Source organism: Camelus dromedarius, chromosome 4 (genome assembly GCF_036321535.1).
Source record: "Camelus dromedarius isolate mCamDro1 chromosome 4, mCamDro1.pat, whole genome shotgun sequence".
In the NCBI taxonomy this organism is placed as follows: domain Eukaryota; kingdom Metazoa; phylum Chordata; class Mammalia; order Artiodactyla; family Camelidae; genus Camelus; species Camelus dromedarius.
Genome location: NC_087439.1, coordinates 9,970,972 through 9,992,510, shown reverse-complemented (window position 1 = coordinate 9,992,510; position 21,539 = coordinate 9,970,972). Strand labels below are relative to the sequence as shown.

Sequence of the window (21,539 nt, the reverse complement as noted above, 5' to 3'; positions counted from 1 at the left end):
ATGAGGTGATATCTCACTGTGGTTTTGATTTGCATTTCCTTAATGATAAGCAGTCTTGAGCATCTTTTCATACACTTATTGGTCATTTGTACGGTTTCTCTGGAGAAATATATTTAAGTTCTTTGCCCATTTTTAAGTCGGTGCGTGAGGGTTTTTGTTTTGTATTTTGAGTTGTAGATGTTCTTCATATATTCTGGATATCAGTCTCTTACTAGATAAATGATTTGCAGAGATGTTCTCCTATTCCATGGGTTGCCTTTTCACTCTGTTGATAGTATTCTTTGATGCATGAAAGTTTTTAATTTTGATGAAGTCTCCCTTATCTATTCTTCCTTTTGTAGCCTGTGCTTTTAGTGTCATGTTCAGTAAATTACTGCCAAATCCAAGAAATCATTGCAAAATCCAGTGCCATGAAGATTTTCCCCGTGTTTTTTTTTTCCCCTAAGAATTTTATGGTTTTAGCTCTTATGCCTAGGTCTTTGACTTGCTCTGAGTTAATTTTGTATATGGCGTTAAGTGCGGGTCCAACTTCATTCTCTTGCATGTGACTGTCCAGTTTTCCCAGTACCATTTGTTGAAAAAACTGTTCTCTCCCCATTGAATGATCTTGGCACTCTTATCAAAAATTATTTGACCATATAGGCAAGGGTTTATCCCTGAGCCCTCTGCTCTGCTCCACTGGCCTTTGTATCTGTCACTGTGGCAGTACAACACTTGATTACTGTAGTTTGTAATATACTTTGATACCAAGAAATGTGAGATCTCTACTGCTGTGACTAAGGGTGAATACTGTCTAGAAATTTGAGGTCTCCCTGTGATGTCTTTTGCTCTTGCTTGAACCATGAAGATGAAGAAAGATTATCAACATTAGGAAGATAACCATGTTTTAGCTCCCACCGAAATTGTTAGATATTCAAAGACAAAGGCCTCTGGAAAACACTCCTGGGCACTGGCCTTCGTTTGTCATTTATGGTCCTTTTTTTTTTTTTTAAATACCTTTATTGTGGTATGATCTCTGTACAGTAAACTATACATTTCAGATGTACAGTTTTGTGGATTTTGATAGATGTATACCCATGAAACCACAACCACAATCAAGATAGCTAACATTTCCATCACTCCCCAAGAGGTGCAAATTTCAAACTTCTGATTTATCCTGTCCCCACCCCCTTTCCCCTCTGGTAACCATAAGTTTGGCCTCTGTGTCTGTGAATCTTTCTGTTTTGTAGATAAGTTCATTTGTGTCTTTTTTTTTTACATTCCACGTGTAAGTGATAATCATATGGTATTTTTCTTTCTCTTTCTGGCTTCATTTAGAATGATAATCTCCAGTGTTGCTGCAAATGGCATTTTCATTCTTTTTTTGGCCTAAGTAGTATTCCATTATATAAATAGAGTACAGCTTCTTTATTCAGTCATCTGTTGATGCACATTTGGGTTGTTTCCATGTTTGGCTACTGTAAATAGTGCTGCTGTGAACATTGGGGTGCATGTGTCTTTTCAAAATATATTTTTCTCCGGATATACGCCCAGGAGTGGGATTGCTGGATCATAGGGTAAGTCTGGTTTCAGTTTTTTAAGGAACCTCCATACTGTCCTCCGTAATAGTTGCACCAATTTGTACTCCCACCAGCAGTGTAGGAGGGTATCCTTTTCTCCGTGCCCTCTCCAGCATTTATCATATGTGGCTTTTTTTAATGAGGGCCATTCTGACTGGGGTGAGGGGATATCAATAGTTTTGATTTGTGTTTCTCTAACAATTAATGATGTAACACCCCTGTGAAATTTAATCCAGACTAAAAGGAAAGTGAAGTGGGGAAGGGGTTTTGGAGTCAGGAGTTTAGGGCAACATGTTTGAACAGAAGAGCTGGGAGGATGGGAAGTTGTGACTGCGGGATGTGTCAGGGAACGGAGAGACAGGTGGACTGAGAGGGCAGAGCTCAGCCGGGGGTGTTGAAGCTGAAGTTTTCACTAAAGGAGAACGGGCAGGGGAGGCGACTGGGAGGCTGGAGGCTGTGTCTGCAGTGAGTGAGGGGTGACCTGCAGGCTGGGGGGAAGCTGGGGTTGTACGTGGTGCCCTGTCTCTCCCAAAAGTCCCAGTTGAGTGCCCTCCAGCTGCATCTTATCCCCCTCCCCCCAGCCACGCCTTCTCCCAGCCCCAGCCAGCCCTTGTCCCAGTGCCATCACAACTGTGTGCGTTTCTGCCCTTTCCTCCTTCCGGACAGTGATCTCCTCAGCCTGGGCCAGGTCTTAAGTCTGACTCCCAGGACTTAGCCTAGCACAGTGTTTGTCCTGTTGAAGACCCAGGACCCGTTGGCTCACAGGGTGAATTACCAGTGAGGGGCTGCGGGAGAGGAGAGAGAAGTGGGATGAACAGGGAAAGAGATAGAGGAGGAGCAGACTTGGGCTGGTGGGGCATCATTTTAAATTTTCAGACCAGACCATAATTACAGAAACCATTACAATGCAAAAAAAAATGTGTCTTAGTGATAGAATCCTACTCCTTTTGACTCAGGCTGAATAAGCTCTGCTGGTTTCCTGCTTTCAAAGTTGGCTGGTAACGTATTACGCCTGCTTTCTACATATCTTCTGGGGAGATTTGTGATGTGGCTATTTGAATTGTGTTCTCGAGGCCACGATACGGAGTGTGATTTTATGAAGACTGCCTGAGTCCTTTGTGATTTTCTTCCTTGTGTCTTAACCCTCTGCTTCTCATGCCCCGCATGCTGCAGCTCCGTGAGATTTTCCTGTCTCAGTTATCAAGTGCCCATGCCTTGGACTTTCAGTGTGGCCGTAGCATAGTATTGCAGTCCACTGGAAAGGACACAGACCTGGGGGCCAGGCGGGTTTGGTTTTCAGTTATTGTCTGACAAGTTATTAGCTTTAAAATCTTGGGCAGGGTGGGTTTTTTGTTTCTTTAGCCTGACCTACCTGAGCTTCAGAGTGGGAGCGATAATGCTGACCTGCCTCCCAAGGCTCCCGGCCGCTCTGCCTCTACCCCCCCTCTTCCCTCAGCCACTCACAAGCCCCCTGCCCTCCTCTGCTTCCCTGTGTGCACGTCCTGTCTGTCTGCTGGGAACACAGCACTGCACTGTGCACATTTCAGGGCATAGCTCAGACTGCGTCTCGTCTGAATAGTTTTGACTTGGTCATTGCAGGCCTCCCTGCTCCATCCTGTCTCTGAATTCCTGCGGTACTTACTCATAGTACTCGTTTGTCATGGTCAGCGTTCTCCCTGTGAAGCCTACTGGTTGTACGTCCCGTGTTTGTGTATCGTTCTTACACTAACAAGCTTCTGCGAGTATGTGTATCTTACTCTCTCCAAGAAAACTGGCAGCATTTTCAAGTCAAGTCATAGAGTTTAGTTATTTCTTTTGTATCTTTTGTGGTAAGATGTGATAAAAGATGAGTAACTAAAAGTAATTGAGATAATGGATAAACAGAATACAAATATATTTACTCATTCCATCTCTTCACTCTACAAATACCCATTGTATACATAAATGTTAGGTGGAAACACATGGCTACAATATGTTGGGGCTCCTAGTAATTGGTAGGATCCATTTCCTCACGCTGTTAATCTGGGCTGGCTTTAATCTCGTGATTTGCTTGGACCAGAAGAATGTGGCTGAAGTGATTTGCAAGTTCTGGATCCCAGGCTTTGAGAGGCCCTTTAATGTGACCCTTTGCCATCTTGGAAAGCTCCAAGCACACAGAAGGCGTAGGAGACAGTGTTACTGAGTACCGGAGGTTACGTGCGGCAGGAGGGCCAGCCACCAGCAGCATCGGCGCCTCAGATGTGCAAGTGCTGCCACCGCAGAAGTGGTGGCGTATTCAGCCCCAGTCGGGCTGGCAGGTGACAGCTGTGTGCATGATCCCAGGTGAGATGAGCGGAAGGACCCCCCAGCCGAGCCCAGCCGTCCGTAGACATATAAGAAATGTTCACTCACTGTTATTTTCAGTCCCTAAGACCTACTTTTAGGTCCTCCTTTTACCTTGTCTTGTGGAGTAGACTGAGAAGTTCAGCGCTTACAATGGGTTCCGTTCTCTGCCCCGTCCTCGGTCGTCAGCACTCTGTGGCTGTGTACCCAGGTGTCCTGGAGGAGTTGCCATACGTAAGGGGAGAGAGGAGCTGTTTTTAAAGATGCCCTGTGCAAGCCCTTCCCACCTTTAATCTTGTTTGCTGTAAGTGGAGCCTACATCTTCCCTGTTTCCACTTAAGTGGCGGAGTCGGTACTGAGGCCGTCTTCTGTGCATGGGTTACATCAGGCTTCTTACTGTGAGTCTCTTCATTCTCCTGGGACCTGGCACTTTCAGTTCCCTTCTGTGGGCCTGCAGCAGGGTCGGGCTGTCCTTCTGGTGAAGGTCACTCTGCTAACTTCTGCCTTCCAGCGTGCTATGAAGGAGAGTGGCCGAAGGACCATCATCTCGACCTACTGTTGCTTTGTCCTAGAGACCAGGTCCAGGTGGCAGGGAGCGATGGAAGGGCCTGACAAAGTTTGAGAGCAGTGGGGCGTTTTCCAGAAATACTGGAAATGTGCCCTTTTTCCAGGTGACTGATACAGTAACATTTAGTGTGCCCTGTAGCTTTCATAGTGAATTTTGCTAAAAGAGAGCACTTAAGAAGAAGAATTTACCCCACGTAAATGAGGAGAGAAAAGGTGCTTGGCTACTCGAACCTCACCTGCCTTTTCCTTTCTGTCATTTTTACATTTCTTTTATTATTTTGGCAAAATATGTGGAAGTTGAACTTTTTTTTAAACTACGAACTAGCATTCCATTCTGAGTGACTTCTGACATCACCCTACCATCAGGTGGCTCTGGGTGTGGGCCCCTCTGGGGACTGGCTCCCAGGAGGGTGGGAGGCTCCTGGGAGGACTGAGTCCTGTGTGTCCTGTGGCCCAGCGCCGTCCAGTACTGCTCGCTCACCGCAGACCTGGCTTGCATTTGGCTCAGCTACAGGTACACTCCGTGGCCACAGGCTCCAGGGGACCTCAGGCCTCAGTGTCCATGTCACCCCCCACCCCCCAGGAGGGGACCTGGGCAGGATGTGGGTGGAGGGAAGAGGTTTACTCCTGTTCCTCCTCCAAGCCTTCCTCTTCCTTCTCCAAGTCCCCCAAGTGCCCCTCCGCTTCCTCCTCCTGTTTGTTTATTTTCCGAGTTTTCTGAAGGCTTTGTATAATTATGTTACTGTCTGAAGTCGTTCTTAGCTAAGCATGAAGTCTGACCTCCTTTCCCTGAGTCAGAACAGAACTAGGCCGGCCTGGTACTCACGAGGGTTGGAGGTGGGGAGGGTAAACGTCTTGGCCGGGCAACTTTCTCGTTACCTCAGCTTGTCCTCTGTCCGCTGGGCACATCAACAGCGACTCTACAGAGTTGCTTGGGGAATTAGAGATGTGTATGTGGATCATTTAACATAGAACCGGGCACCACGTGGTGATGCTTGGAAGTGGCGTTGTTACCACCATCACAGATTAGTGTGGACTTGAAGGAATAAAGGGTGTGGGTTCTCCTCCCTGAGAATGGACTATCGGTGCTTAGGGAAGGAGTGGGTCAGTTACCTCTCAGTGTGGAACAAACCACCACCAACCTGGTGGCTTCGAGCAACAGTGAATTGTTTTTCATACTCCTGTGGTTTTACTAGGTGGTTTTCCACTGTCTCCTTGGATGTGAGAGGGTGAGTGGACCCCGGTGGGTCCACGCACACGTCTTGCGTGCGGCAGCCTCTCGTGTCACATCCAGGGTGCACCATCAGCTCCCCAACAGTGGTGTGGCCCAGGCCAGCACTCCAGGAGCCAGGCTTCTGCCATGGCTGATTTCTTGGGGGTTGGGAACTGAGACCCTACCTTGGTGGGGGCGGAGAAGCAAAGAGTTGGTGGCCATTTTTAATCTACTACAGCTGGATATTGTTCATCTGCTTCTTGGGCTACTATTGGGCCCAGAAGGAAAAGGTTCTGTTGGTCCTCTGGTTTTCCTGTATCACTGGCACCTTCCTTATCCAGGCAGAGGCCCTGATTAAGACCCTGGGATATTTTGTTTGGACTAAAATTTGAAGTGAAGGGTGATAGCTGCTTTTGTGTGTTTGAGGGTCTTTCTCATGAGGGAGGGGCTAGCTCCAGGGTATGGAAATGACTGGAAAGCAGATCTCACTCCCACACAAGAAGGAGCAGCTGCGTGAGCTGGTGAGTGGTCAGTGGTCGCTGTCCTGGAGGGGGAGTGGAGCAGGGTGGCCATGTGCCAGGACTTTGAAGGAAGGTTCCCTTCTGAGGGACTTGACTGACGTGGGGTCAGAAGTCTCTCATTAGAACTTGGGAGGAGCGTGGCACTGTCATGTGGAGGGTGGTGGGGTGGTGCTAGAAGGGCAGAGAACTGCTGTGCTTAGATGAAGAGCTACCCTGCACTGAATTATAATCTTGGTTGACTCAGGAGTTCAGATTTCCTGTTGGCGTGAGGACTATTTCTGTTTAGTACGATGTCATGGAGGTGCGGCATCTTGAAGACAGGTATTCTGTGAGTCTTCTTGGGTCAGCATGAAAGGAATTGAGATAAGAAATGGAAAAGACAGATGTGTGCGGTTGCTCCGGCAGCTGTAGGTGGAGCGATCGGCCTGTTGGATTTGTGTGATGAAAGTGGTTTCAGTTCTCCCATGTCTTATGTTTTGCGCTGCCACAGACATGATTTTAAGGCCTCCTGGTTTTGTAACAGAACAGCCAGCCCAAGTGGTGCTGTTGTCAGTGGAGAACCTGTGTCACTGAGCAGAGTGTGAGCCTGGTTCCTTTTCTCCCTCTGTCACTCCTTTCTTTGGAGGAGGCGGCAGGGACCCCTGCCCCCTCATCCTGTTGTGCAGCCGCTGCTCGGGAAGCTTGATGTCAGTGCTGCCTTTGACTTTGGTTACCGTTACCCGACGCCACCTTGGTCAGGGGTGTCTCTGTGGGCCCGCCTCACTTTCGGCACGGGGTTCTTGAGGACCCTGAGAGTAAGGCAGAGAGCTCCAGAGCCTACATGATTCAGACACAGCGAGGTTAGCTTTTTGGTGGGAGGCAAAGTGTAAGCTACAAATAAATACTCTAGCTAAAGCAGAAGATTGCTCTCCTGACTGGCACATTTACAAGCTGGAAAATTGAAAAAAACATCAACCCACCAACTGTGACACTCAGTGGCTCTTTGCTTTGGGCTTCGATGTTCTTCCTGATAAAAATAATGATTACGTTATTCTGATATGGTGCCAAGCGTTCATGCTCTCACGCCACTTGTGACTATAAATACAAGTGATGCCGCAGCGTGAACTGCTTTATCTTGGACTCAGTGTCTCAGAACACGAGAGTGTGTGGTTACCTGTGCTGATGTGCTCTTCTCCTCTCCCACTCTTCAGAACGGACTGCTGGATGATGAAGGACTTCAGACCCGGTCGTGGGACACCGCTCTGCCGCCCGCTTCTCCGTCTCTTACTAGTTATTTAAGTTGGACTTTTAATATCCTGCCAGCTGCTCTTCAGACACACATGGTGCATTGCTGCCATTCCCCGGATTGCATCTTTGACGCAGGGCTCTCAGGAACCTACAGCAAACAAAGAGGCGACCTCCGGGCACGTGTACAGCAAGGGTGTCACCCTGACTGCCCTCTAGCTTCAGCTGCACCTGGATTCGAGTTCCGCCATGGAGCTCCGCATGGAGTCCTGCCTGGCACAGGTGTTGCAGAAGGACGTGGGGAAACGGCTGCAGGTCGGCCAAGAACTTATAGACCACTTTTCAGACCGACAGAGGTCTGCTGACCTTGAGCACGACCAGACCTTATTAGATAAACTTGTGGACGGACTTGCTACCTCTTGGGTGAACTCTAGCAACTACAAGGTAAGCGTGCTTTAGAAGGCGTTCTTAGAGGTGGCCGGGGTGCCCTGGTGGATCACACTTGGGCCTCAGAAAACTCCTTTGTGAGCAGTCAGCATGATTTCCTTCACTTCCAGTAAGACACTCGGTCATCTTGTGGCTTTTTGGATGTTTCATTCTCTAGCAAGTAAGAGTTTTCTTTGATTTTTGTTGGAGATCAAAAAATCCTGGTCCTTTAGCACTCTTGAGTGAAGGCCGAGTGAATAGATAAAGAGACGCTTTTGTGTTGGAGAGTTTACAGGCATTTGCAGCCTTGAAGTTAAAGTGAATGTTGTGTCTTGCAGCGAATGGGTCAGGAGACCTTGGTGAGTGGCCCTTTAAGAGTTTTCTCTGGGGGATGGAACTGGCGTTTCACTTTGGGTCACTGTTTGAAGTCGGCCCAGGCACCACTGGCCAGAAGCAGCGTGGGCTGCCAAGGACTCTTCTGTGGCTTGTGTGATGCCTGGAGGTGATGCTTCAGGTTCCAAAGACCAACGGGACATAGAATTTATCCTAATTGTCTTTGAAAGCTGAGCTTAAATTTTATCTATTTCATTCATCTGTTTATTCATTTATCAGAAGGTAGTAAGTGCTTCCTGTGTGCCAGGTACAGGTGCTGGACAGGGCGGTGTTTTCACAGGGAGAGGTGACAGACCTGTTGCGTTTGGAGGCCTGTGACATCACCTTGTCTGTGTGTGAATCACAGCTGCACGGAACTCTGCGTGTTAGGGTGCTTCTGGTTGAGAGTAACGCTGAGTCAGCTCACCTGCAGTTACTATAAGGAGATTGCATCCTTTCCTTTCAGCATTTGGGAAGTCCACATGGTTAAGGCAGTGTCGGGGAAGAAAAGTGTATACCTGTTCCTTCCAGCTTCTCAGAAGCTCCCCAGCAGGTCTTTTTTACGTCACAGTGGCCAGGATGGCTTTGCACGTCCACCGCAGCATTGCTGAAAAACAGACTGGTGTCCGTGGTGGCTTTCAGCTGTCATGCTTAATCTCGTGTTCCAGCCTCCCCTGAAGGAAGCATGTGGCCACAAGAAGGAGGGAAACTAGAGCAGTAGCAAACTCCCGTGGGGACAGGGGTGGGACTGAGGTAAAACTTGGATGCTGAGTAAGTAACCCACAGTTTGCTGCACTGTAAGGGCTCAGTGAGATTGTGTGCAGTCATCACTGCCTACGTGTCCCAGGCATTCAGACACTAGCAGTCATCACAAGACTGGCTGTGTCTTCGAGGTGCTCAGGGTCTGGGGGCGGGCTCTGGCACAGCAGGTGGTGCAGCGTAGGGTGGGCGCCAGGAGAGAGATGCGTGGATGAAGGAAGTCGGAACTTGGAACGTTGGAGGAATCTGATGACTGGGTAGTTTTTTAATAATAACAGTTGCAGCGTCACAAAGGAGTCAGAGATTAAGACCTGACCTTTTATGAAGTGGTTTCTAAGAATGGTAGCTTGGTGGGAAGGAAAGACAGGAAGACAAGGTTTGCTACCTCTTCCGTGTAGTTTGAACAAGTCACCTTACCGGTCCTTGTGACTGGATGACGCTCCGATACCTTATAGGGCTTCATACAGATAGCTTTGCAGGCAGATCTGGGTTCTCATCTCGCCGAGCTCCATGCTCTGAGCTCTTGCTGTGTGCTGCCTGCCTCTGGGGCCCAGAGCCTGCTTGCTGCACAGGCTCCGAGGGGCTCAGGACTCGAGAGGCTGCTCGCAGGTCCTTTTGCTCTGCTCAATTCTGGAGACTTGTCTTTTAGGGACCACACCTGTTTTCCCCCTTAATCATAGATCAAGATTTCTTATTCAGAGCCTGGGGTACATTTTAGGGTTTTTTCCCCCAGTTTTTGGAGGGAGGCAGGGAAATTAGGTTATTTATTTACATAGAGGTACTGGGGATTGAACCCAGTACCTCATGCTTGCTAAGCACGCACTCTACCACTGAGCTATGTCCTCCTTCTCTGTTTTAGATTTTATTTGATGTGTTTCACATATTACAGATCAAAGGGATTCACTATAATGTTGAACAATACTTTGAAGCTTGGCTTCTTGGAAAAGAAAGTTTTTAAATTAAGGACTAAAAAGAAGAGAAAGGGGAAGAAATTTTTGGCTTCCCAAAACAACAGTGCTTGGAATTGTTACTCGTTTTCCTAACAGGGAGTGTTGTTGAATGTCAGCACAAGGTCTTGTTTAAAACATCATTGGCTGGAGCTTGAATTACTTTACATTGGAGAATTTTTCTTTTTTTTACATTTGAGTATGTATTAACATGGTAGACAGATTTGTATTTGGTTTTGATTGCAGTTCAATAGCTACTATTTCTTGCTTATTTAATACTGTATGCATTTAATGTCTCATTTACTCTTCATAACACCTCTTCCAGGTAGATGGTAGCATCCTAATTTTAGACATGAAGTAACTGTAAGCACCGAGAACTATGAGGTAATTTCTACTTGTGATTACGGAGCAGGGATGTACATGTAGGTCTCTGACTTCCTAGCCAGTGTTCCTCTCATAGGAACAGGGGTCAGCAAACTTTTGTAAAGGCCACATGGTACATATATTAGGCTTGGAGGGCCATATGGTCTTGCAGATATCCCACTGGGTTGGGCCATTATAATGTGGAAGCTGCCACAGACATGTTGATCCATGAGTGTGGCTGTATTGGTTAAAGACTCAATTTACATAAACGGGTGGAGGGTCAGTTTTGCCCGACCCAGCACCAGCGCTGAGTGCTTATTGTGTACCTACCTTTTCTTCACTGGTGGGAACCGGTGGTGCTTCAGCTGGGAGAGGAGTAAGGCTTATAGTTTGCGGATCATTTGGGGGGTGGGGAGCATCATTTAGGTTGAATGGAATGCGGTTTCCTCTTGCAGCCTCTTCTGTGGTATTTCAGGAAAACTTGCCTTTTTGGCTCCGTCACTCACACTCCTTTGGGTCAGTGGGCACTGATTGTCTGCCGCAAGCTGGCTTTGGACTTTCCTGGGTCCTCTCAGGGATGAGGAGTTGGTTATTTAGGTAACGACCTCCTACAGCCAGAACACCCAGGGCTGCACCGTGGGGTGCATTTCAGCCCCCAGGGTGCTGCTGGAAGTAAGTGTTCTGTGTTGTCGTAGTGACTGTGGGCAGCAGTGGGGGCTGGGGGTGGGAGGTGCTCTTCTTGCTTATAAGGCTTCTTTTCGAGATGACTTAGTTACTGAAAATACAAATTACAACCAAAAAATTTGAATATGACTGCCCTCACTGATCTAGTGTCATCTTCCTGGTTTTCTTGATTAAAACTTGATGAAGAGGAAAGGTGATGGAGTCAACTCCAGATACACCTCCTGTTGCTCATACCCCCCCCCCCCCAGGTGAGAAGGGATGGGATGTGAGAGCCTGCTCCCTTGGCCATGGCAGCCACAGGGAATCGACGAGACTTTCCCGGCTCCCCCGTTCACACAGTGCAGGCCTCAAAGGTGTCATGGGCGTCACTCGCACACTCAGTGGGCTCGGTGGGAACAGCATCCTGGTGGGGACCGCGTGTGGGTCCCAAATCCACAACATAGGGGTTTTCATTTTTCACTGAACCTGAAGTAAACTGATATGAGGCTACTGCTTAGGGCGTGTTTTGCTGAAAAAAATGTTAATATATTTGTTTGTGGATTGCTGCCCAGCTTCTGCTCAAGGGAATATCTCTGTCCCTATCTGTTTGTCTGAAACTGTGTGCACTATTTTTGTCTTTCTACAATGAAAATTCTGTATACCAAAACATACCTGGCCGCCAGAGTTTGGAGAAGTGATTGTGGACTTGTATTTAATATTGTAGAGTAATGATCGTGGCCCATGGTTATGGGACTTTACTGTGTACCAGAAATTGTGCTAAATGTGTGTTCATTTTTAACTTACTATTTATTACCCTATGAGATACTGTTTAACAGATGAGGAGATAGATGCTCAAATCAAGTAACTTGTTTAAGGCAATGAGCTAGTAATTAAGGTTTCTGGGACTTAAACCGAGGTATTTATGCAACAGTAAACTAAGCACTTGCCATGTGCTGGGTATGGCACTGGGGGCTGGGTGTCCCTTGGGGAAAGACAGGCTCGTCCCTTCCCTCACTGTGTCTGGACAGTGCCTGGGCAGCCCAGGGCTGTCTAGATCTGATCTGTGTGGATTCCATCCTGGTGCTGTATTTGAGATTTTTAGGTTCCTGATTACCCGAGGGCTTCCTCGTCCCCGCCCTAGACCGTTAGGTCTTCAGTGTCTAAGGAGGGACCGGCCAGGCAGATGAGAGGACAGTGCGCAGAGTAGGATAGGAAATAATACCCGTTGAGCTGCATCCTAGGAGTGTCTGGAAATGCTGAAATGTCCAGAATCAAAAATGTTACACAGTGTGCTTGGTTGGAGAGGCCTGGCTGGAGAGCAGAGTTGAACAGAGGGCCGTGAAGAGGCCAAGGGAATGAGTGCAAAGGGTGCAGAGAAGCCTCATCCCTTCCTGCCGGTCCCTTTCTGGGTCTCTGTATAGGCTGGGGGAGGGCCAGGCTCTCCTTCAGCTTCTTTTGAGAGCACAGAGTCACCCCTGCCCCGGTGAGGAGCCCTTTCTGGGTTGGAGGGGAAGGTCTGGAGAGATAAGGAGGTTCCTTGCATTTCCCTTTATCTCCAAAACCTTGGCTTTCATTGAGGTTGTTATTCCCACCTTGTGAACTTGTGAGGAGAGCCAGGAAAGAGGACTGGGTTCAGATAAGTGACTTCTCTTTCTTTCCTGGCTGTCTGCTTGCTGTTGCTGTCAAGGAGTGAGTCAGGGCTGGTCACTCTTTCCAGCTTTGCCCTGCAGGGTTAGCCTGTTGGTTGCAAGAGGTGAATTTTTCTGGGTATAATTTAAAAAGACAAGTGCCTTTCTTGTAAGTAGGAAAGCTACAGTGAGCAGTACTAAGCCAAAGCAAGCAAAAACAAAACCAACAACCTCAGGAGAAGTTATTTCAAGAAAATGTATGTGGCTTGTGACATAACAGTGGTGTCCTTAATGTGTGTAATCTAATGGCATTTCTTTATAAATACGTGTGTATGTTTATGCAAAGACAGCAAAGTGTACTGGAAATAATTCACATTGGAGTGTAGTCAGGATCCCTGTCTGGCTCTTCCACTTAAACTGTTGAGGAAGTAACTTTACTCACCTGTAACACAGGGCTGATGATACCTGCTGCATAGCGTTGTTGGTACATGGGGGCCAGTAGTGCTAGGTGTGTACTGTGTGGCCAGTAGAAGTTAGACAAGGCAGATACGTGTTTGTTGGGTCAAATGATAACAAGGCCTGTGGAAAGTGACTTTCTTGTGGGCCTGTGTTTGCGTGCCTGGACCCTGGAACAGAGGCCTGGGGTCTTTTGTAATGAGATCTGACTCCTTGAACTGTGATGATAATAAAGCCCTGAGCAGAGCAGTGGGCGGGACTTGGAAGGAGAGTGTAAATACTGGTGGAAGGACCCCTGTGGTAGGAGGGTTTCACTAATGCTTTGCCTTATTTCAGAAAGCTAAAATTTAAGTAAGGATACACATAATAGTAGAAACCGTAAATTGAATGTCAAAGCAAAGGAGAAAGAACCAGCAGGGGTGGGATTCTGGTGCTAACCCTGAGGTGGATATGGGTAGCTGCTGTGTGCTCACATTTACCGCTCGAGGTCTGTTCTTCACCGGGAGGGATGCGCCCTGCATAACCCTGTGATTAGCCTCATTCTACAGCTGGGAACCACTTGATGGACGTGAAGAAACTTTTATAATGTTGCCACAATATTAATAGCATATTCAGCAGAGCGGAAAGAAAAGAGTGTAAGAATATACCCCACAGTTCACAACGATGACTTTAGGAGACTGGGTCCTGAGTGAGACATCAGTACCTCATTTTGTACTTTAATAAAAAAAATACTTAAGGTCTGTATTTAAAACAGTTTTTTGGTTCTAATAGAATCATGAAAATACACACTTTTTAAACTTTATATTGGAAAATAGTCCTGTAGGAAAGCTTCAGAAAACAGTGCAAAGAAGCATTATTTACAGTTAAGATATGGAAGCAACCTAAGTGTCCATCACTGATGAATGGATAAAGAAGATATTTACACACACATATCCACTGGAATATTATTCATTATAGAAGTGAATGAAATCTTGTCATTTGTAACACAGATGGACTGTGAGGACATTATGCTGAGTGAACTAAGACAAAAGAAGGCAGATACACACTGTATGATTTCACTTATATGTGGAATCTGAATTGAACAAAACAAGTCAAGCTCACAGATGTAGAGAACAGATTGGTGGGGGCCTGAGGCTGGGGCTAGGGGTGAGCAAAATGGGTGAAGGGGTCAAAAAGTACAAGCTTCTGACTTCAAAATAAATAAGTCTGAGGTATGTGGCATTTGGCAGGATGAAGTTAGTAATACTATGCTACATATTTGAAAGTTGGTGAGAGAGTAAACCTTAAATTCTGTAACTGTATGCAGTGATGGATGTTAACTAGACTTATTGTGGTGATCATTGTAGTGTATACAGACACCGAATCTGTGTGTTGTACACCTGAAACTAATTCAGTGTTGTATATCAATTATACCTCAAAGAAATAGCCGATCAGCAATGTCCTCCTAGAGCAGTCTACCCAAGCAACAGAAATAAAAGCAAAAATAAACAAGTGGGACCCAATTAAACTTACAGGCTTTTGTACAACAAAGAAAAACCTTAAGCAAAATAAAATGATAACCTATGGAATGGGAGAAAATATTTGCAAAAGATGAGACTGACAAGGGCTTGATTCCAGAATATATAAACAGCTCATATGACTTCATAAGGAAAAAAAACAACCCAATTCAAAAATGGGCAGAAGACCTAAACAAGCAATTCTCCAATGAAGGCATATGAATGGCCAATAGGCACATGAAAAAAATGCTCAATATCACTAATTATCAGAGAAATGCAAATCAAAACTACAATGAGGTATCTCCTCCCACCAGTCAGAATGGCCATCATCCAAAAGTCCACAAATGATAAATGCTGGAGAGGCTGTGGAGAAAAGGGAACCCTCCTACACTGCTGGTGGGAATGCAGTTTGGTGCAGCCATTGTGGAAAACAGTATGGAGATTCCTCAGAAGACTAAAAATAGACTTACCATATGTTCCAGCAATCCCACTCCTGGGCATATATTCAGAGGGATCCTTAATTCAAAAAGACACCTGCACCCCAGTGTTCATAGTAGCACTATTTGCAATAGCCAAGACATGGAAACAACCTAAATGTCCACTGACAGATGACTGGATAAAGAAGATGTGGTATATTTATACAATGGAATACTACTCAGCCATTAAAAAGAATAAAATAACGCTATTTGCTGCAACATGGATGGACCTGGAGATCGTCATTCTAAAACTGAAGTAAGCCAGAAAGAGAAAGAAAAATACCATATGATATCACTTGTGTGGAACCAAAAAAAAGACAAATGAACTTATTTATAAAACAGAAACAGACTCACAGGCATAGAAAACAAACTTAAGGTTAACATGGGGGAAGTGGGTGGGAAGGGATAAATTGGGAGTTCAAGATTTGCAGATACTGACTGGTATATATAAAATAGATAAACAGGTTTATACTGTACAACACAGGGAACTATATTCGATATCTTGTAGTAGCTTGTGGTGAAAAAGAATATGAAAACAAATATATGTATATTCATGTATGACAGAAGCATTGTGCCGTACACCAGAAATTGACACAATACTGTGAACTGACTATACTTAAAGAAAAAGAAAAAGCCAAAAGAACCCAGAAATACCAGTGCAGAGAGTTTCCATGTGTTAGTACTTCACCACTTGTTCGTTTCATCTTCTGTGTGTGCGTGTTGTTTCCATTGTGAACTGTTTGAAAGTAAGTTGTAGGCACGGGGCTCTATTTCCTATATGTTCCTGTGTTTCCTAGCAACAAGGACATTCACTTCTATAATCCTAATACCAGCATTTAAATCAGTATGAGGATGGACAGAGCACTAATACCTAATCTGTAAATCTTACGTGTATTTTACCTGTTGTCCTACTAGTGTCCTTTACAGCAAAAGAAAGAAAGCTTTTCCCTGGTCCCAGGGCAGACCAGGTCGCAGGCTGCGTTGGTTTGTCTCCTTTCCCCTGGAGCAGGCCATCAGCGGGGTGGGCTTGTCTTCCTGACTTAACACTTTGATTTTGTGCCGTCCTTCCATTGAGCTTGTTTGCTGTTTCTCATGACTGGATTAAGGGAGTGATGTGTCCTCATTGCCTCCTACTCTTGCTGGTGAAAGAGATGTTTCCCAGTTTGCTTCCAAAAGTTGGTATTTTTCCCTTTTATAATTAGTAGGCATCTTGTGGGGAGATATTTTGGGACTATGTAAATATCCTGTTTGTCGTCAGACTTTCACCTACAGCTTTAGTATCCATTGATCATTCTTGCCTAAAATAATTATTGGGATGCCAAAGGGTAATTTTCTAATTCCATCACTTTTTCTTTATTACTTGGCTCCATATATATATATATATTACTTTTAAATGATTTTTAAAGGTTACTTTTCATTTACACTTATTACAAAATATTGGCTGAATTCCCCGTGTTGTACGATATATCCTTGAGCCTGTCTTACACCCAGTAATTTGTACCTCCCACTCCCTGATCTCTCCCTTCACCATCAGTGGTAACCACTAGTTTGTTCTCTGTATCTGTGAGTCTGCTTCTTTTTTTGTTATGTTCACTAATTTGTTGTATTTTTACGTTCCACATATAAGTGATATCATACAGTATTTATCTTTCTCTGACTTACTTCATTTAGCATAATGCCCTCCAAGTCCATCCATGTTGCTGCAAATGGCAAAATATAGTTCTTTTTTATGGCTGAGTAGTATTCTATTGTATATGTACACGAGATCTTTACGTTCGTCTGTTGATGGACACTTAGGTTGTTTCCACATCTCAGCTATTGTAAATAATGCTGCTATGAACATTGGGGTGATTGAATCTTTTTGAATTAGTATTTGTTTTTTTCAGATATATACCCGGGAGTGGAATTGCCAGGTAATTCTGTTTTTAGTTTTTTGAGAAGCTCCATGTATTTTTGAATTGTATATCCTTTGTCTATATGTATAGCAGGAATTAAGTGTGTATTTTGACAGTTATCTTCAAAGGGAACTACTGTGAAGAAAGAAAACACTGTTTAAAATTAGTTTTATTTCGGTACATTTATATTCATAAAGAATTTAAGGCAACATGGTTTGTGAATATAAAATAATGTGAACAGCCAAAGCGGAAGTGGAGAGATGGGTTGCCTGTAGGTTTCTGTAACAACTGTGAGAGGAGTATCAGAGGCAGACAACAAGATGTCTTCCTGGATTTAGCGGGGTGTTAAAGGACACTCTGCAAGGGACCAAGAGCATGGAGAGCGGATGAAACAGAAGACAGCGCAGAGTGAGACGCAGGTATTCGGCTGCACTGTTCCTGTAGACAGAACTCACCAGCTTGAGTTTTTTGGACAGGGGAAATTGTCAGATGGCATCTGGGGTGAATAGGTGACCAAGAGCTGGCCAAGCCCGCTGCGTTATCTTCTTATCAGGTTAGGTTAGGGAGAGCCTATGACAACGACCATGGCAAAGAATCCAGAGAAATGGGATGAAAATGGCTTGAAATACAGAATGGGAGATGAGCCCGGAGGAAGACCTTGTGTTTATTGATGGATGTGGGGAGTTTTATGCTGCTAAACATTTGTGTACATCAGTACATAAATGATTCAGACTTCACATTTTAAAGATACAGAACAAGTGGCATTATACCATAAAAACACTGGAATTTTAGTAAAAGAATATGGTTTGGCATGTGCCAAACTTACTGAAGTATTTTTAAGGGGGAGGGGAGCATTTAAGGGAGAAGGGAATGTTTAATTTCTACTTCAGTAAATTTTTCATTGTTGGAAAAAATTTTTTTATGACATCTAGCATTTAAAAATACTACTTTCTTTTTTTTTTAACATTTTTTATTGATTTATAATCATTTTACAATGTTGTGTCAAATTCCAGTGTTCAGCACAATTTTTCAGTTATTCATGGACATATACACACTCATTGTCACATTTTTTTCTCTGTGAGTTATCATAACATTTTGTGTATATTTCCCTGTGCTATACAGTGTAGTCTGTTCTACAATTTTGAAATCCCAGTCTATCCCTTCCCACCCTCCACCCGCCTGGTAACCACAAGTCTGTATTCTCTGTCTGTGAGTCTATTTCTGTCCTTTATTTACGCTTTGTTTTTGTTTGTTTGTTTGTTTTTGTTTTTGTTTTTTAGATTCCACATATGAGCGATCTCATATGGTATTTTTCTTTCTCTTTCTGGCTTACTTCACTTAGAATGACATTCTCCAGGAGCATCCATGTTGCTGCAAATGGCATTATGTTGTCGGTTTTTATGGCTGAGTAGTATTCCGTTGTATAAATATACGACATCTTCTTTATCCAGTCACCTGTTGATGGACATTTAGGCTGTTTCCATGTTTTGGCTATTGTAAATAGTGCTGCTATGAACATTGGGGTGCAGGTGTCATCCTGAAGTAGATTTCCTTCTGGATACAAGCCCAGGAGTGGGATTCCTGGGTCATATGGTAAGTCTATTCCTAGTCTTTTGAGGAATCTCCACACTGTTTTCCATAGTGGCTGCACCAAACTGCATTCCCACCAGCAGTTTCTTTTTTTAAAGACTACTTAGGGCTCTCAGAAGTGTCAGTTCTCTACACAAGTCAGCTTTATTCGAATTAGATGCTCATTTTTGCCCAGGACTTTGTTAATAAAGGAGCAGGGGCAGTGGTCAGGCTGTCAGTGGAGAGCAGGGAACCATCTAGAAGAGCTCATGTTTTTCCTCTGCCGTGAAGAGACACCTCTGTGCCTTGGGAGAAGAGTTTATTTCTGTAGACTGAGATCTTGAGCTCTTTCTCTAGGAAAAATTGATCTCTTTCTCTTGCAGCTGCAAAACTAGGTGCCCCAGCTTAGGGCGGGGACGCACTTCTGGAAATGGAGCGCCGACAGGAGTGCTCCATTGCATGGTCTCTGAGGGGCCGTGTTCTAGAATCTTACCCCCCGCCCCGCCCCGCCTCATTGAAGTACAAGGGACATACAGCGGTGTGTGAACTTCAGGTATGCAGAGGAGGGATCTGTGAAATGATCACCACAGCACACCTAGTTAGCATCCATCACCTCACATAATTACCTGTTCTTTTTCTTGGGATGAGAACTTTTAAGATTTACTCTTCTAGCACCTTTCAAGTATACAATACACTGTTGTTGACTATAGGCATCATGCTGTACGTTACATCCCTAGGACTTAACCATGCACATGTGTGTGCGCTCATGGGTGTACGTGTGCGTGCGTGGATGGATGGATGCGTGCACGCATGTGTAACTGACCCCCGCACTGTGTTAGTCCCGGGCGCACAGTATGATGATTGGATGTTTCTGTCCGTTAACAAGATGACCACCTCTTCTTTCTTTGCCTCCTACCTTCCTGCCTTCCACTATTTCGGAAACAACTAAGCAGTTATCTCTGGTGGGACATAAAGAATCACCTGGGACATGCAATCTCCTGCCATTAAAACCTCAAGTAGCTTCAGGCAGTTGGTTCTCAGCCAGGCTGTAGGAGGGAGGAGTCCGCCTTATCGCACGTGCGACTCTGAGCGAGCCCAGAACACTGGAAAAGGTTTTCAGTGTTGGAAGACACTGCTCAGATGAGCATCGAACAAAGGAGAGTCCGTTCAAGCAGGAAGAGCAAGGGACTTGGGTGAGGAACTGCTGGCCTGCTGGGCTCCACGTGGGCACTTGGGGGCACTCTGAACAGAGCAGGATGGTTTTGCTTGAGTGAAGTCAGAAGTGGATTAGAAGTGTTAGCTTTGCACGTCTTGCTAAAATGAATGAATGCTGTTGTGGAACTGAACGTCACAAAGAGTCACCAGGTGTTTGACCCCCTACCCCGTGTCAGAAGCAGTAGTAGGTTTTCCAGTGCATTATTCTTACCCACTTCTCAGAGGTTCATGAGCTCTGGGGCTCCTCAGGGTTCGGGACAGAATATAGGACTGTAACGTGAATGGGGATGTGTGGCTGGCAAGGCCTTACAGCCCCTCACTCAGCCTCACCATGATCTGAGGCTGTACTCACTTGTTCAGGGGCAGCTCAGAAGGTGCTTGGGAGCCTCTCCACACAGTGACTGGGAAATGGCTTGCTGTCCACAGGTGAGGACTTGAGGGGGATGAGCATTCTGTCCCAGCAGCCAGAGGAAGAATGTTGATTACCTTAGAGCCCAGTTTAGGAAGAAAACATTTATTTCTTGCTGAGAACAAAAGGGCCTTTTGGGGGAGAGAGTAACTAGCAGGTCTGCAACCTGACGAAACTAGCTTGGTAATAGTGGAACAGCAGGTCAGGTAAAGAAATAAGCAATCTCATTTTTAAAGTGAAGACTCTGCAGGGGTGAAGTTCATGTACTTTTTCTGGCTGGCTTTGTTTTAGTATTTGATTTGGACTCTTTGAAATTTTTCGGCAGAGAAGTTCTGTCTTAATGTTAGTTTAAAAAATTAATATGCGCTTGGGCTGAGACAGAGAGGTAGGTCTCTGTGTGTATGCGTTTGGCTGGGTCAGTGGCTGCAGGTGGGCCTGGAGTCTTGACTTCTCCTCTCTGTCCTGACCTGCTGTCTGACCAACGTGGAGCTGGCTTCTTTCCCAAGTGGATCCTTTGTGAGATGCTGGTCTGCCTTGAGAAGACAGTTTCAAGATAAAATTCAAGGCCAGTCGTGTAAGGTATCCCTTTTCAGAGTGACCCCATCAAACAGAACGCATCTTCTTTCCTCACTTTCCTGGGGTGAGAAATGGGAGTTCTGGGAGGGATCTGCCTGCACATTTGAGGAGAGGATGTCTCTGACTGAGAAGGGCATGGCCTTTCTTTTCTAAGTGGTGTAAAGTATTTGTGACCTACTGTTTGCTCATTCCAAAGTCCCGGTGATGTGGGTGACGTTTCTTCTCAGACAGGAGTGTGGTTTTTGGCGGTGACTCTGCCTCACAGTCATTTGGAAATAACCAAGTCCTTTGGAACCACCATGAAAATGTGTCGCCCCTGCTTGTGTTGTGTGTCCATGAAAGCAACATGTGCATGGTGAATAACAAATCATCTGTTGGGGAAAATCTCACATACCCAGCATCAGAATATGTGTGTGTATATTTCCATACGTTCATCCAGAAGGTGGTGTACTCCGTGCAGAAGTTTGTAGAGACTTCTTGTGACACAGGGAGATGCTGATGGAGTAATGTAAAAGGCAGTGCAAAATTTATATACAGCAGGAACTCTACTCAACTCAGTATGTAGAAAAAAATCTGGAAAGAGCCATGTGAAAATTTGAGGGGTATTAATCTAGACCATGAAATGATAGATTTCTTTCTGTTTTTTCTGTATTTTCTAAATTTTCCACAATGGGTATATATTGTTTTTGTAAACAGAAGTGTTTTTTTTTTTTAATGGTTGTTTTCATTTATTTTCCAGGGGGAGGCAATTAGGTTTACTTACTTACTTATTTATTTTGGTGGAGGTACCGGGGATTGAACCCAGGACCTCTTGCATGCTAGGCACGCGCTGTACCCCTGAGTTGTGCCCTCTCCCTGGAAACAGAAGTTTAAAGCTTTCCTT

The 21,539-nt window shown here is 45.2% G+C and overlaps 1 protein-coding gene across 1 annotated transcript in view; it reads left to right on the top strand.

Annotated features, from left to right (window-relative positions):
* Nucleotides 1-21,539, top strand: part of CLASP1 (cytoplasmic linker associated protein 1) — a 192,190-nt gene that overhangs the window by 15,321 nt on the left and 155,330 nt on the right. The window contains exon 4 of the mRNA XM_064484683.1: nucleotides 7,373-7,850. Within this exon, the coding sequence (XP_064340753.1) occupies nucleotides 7,656-7,850 (195 nt within the window). The 5' untranslated portion in view covers nucleotides 7,373-7,655. The remainder of the gene's footprint in view (nucleotides 1-7,372; nucleotides 7,851-21,539) is intronic.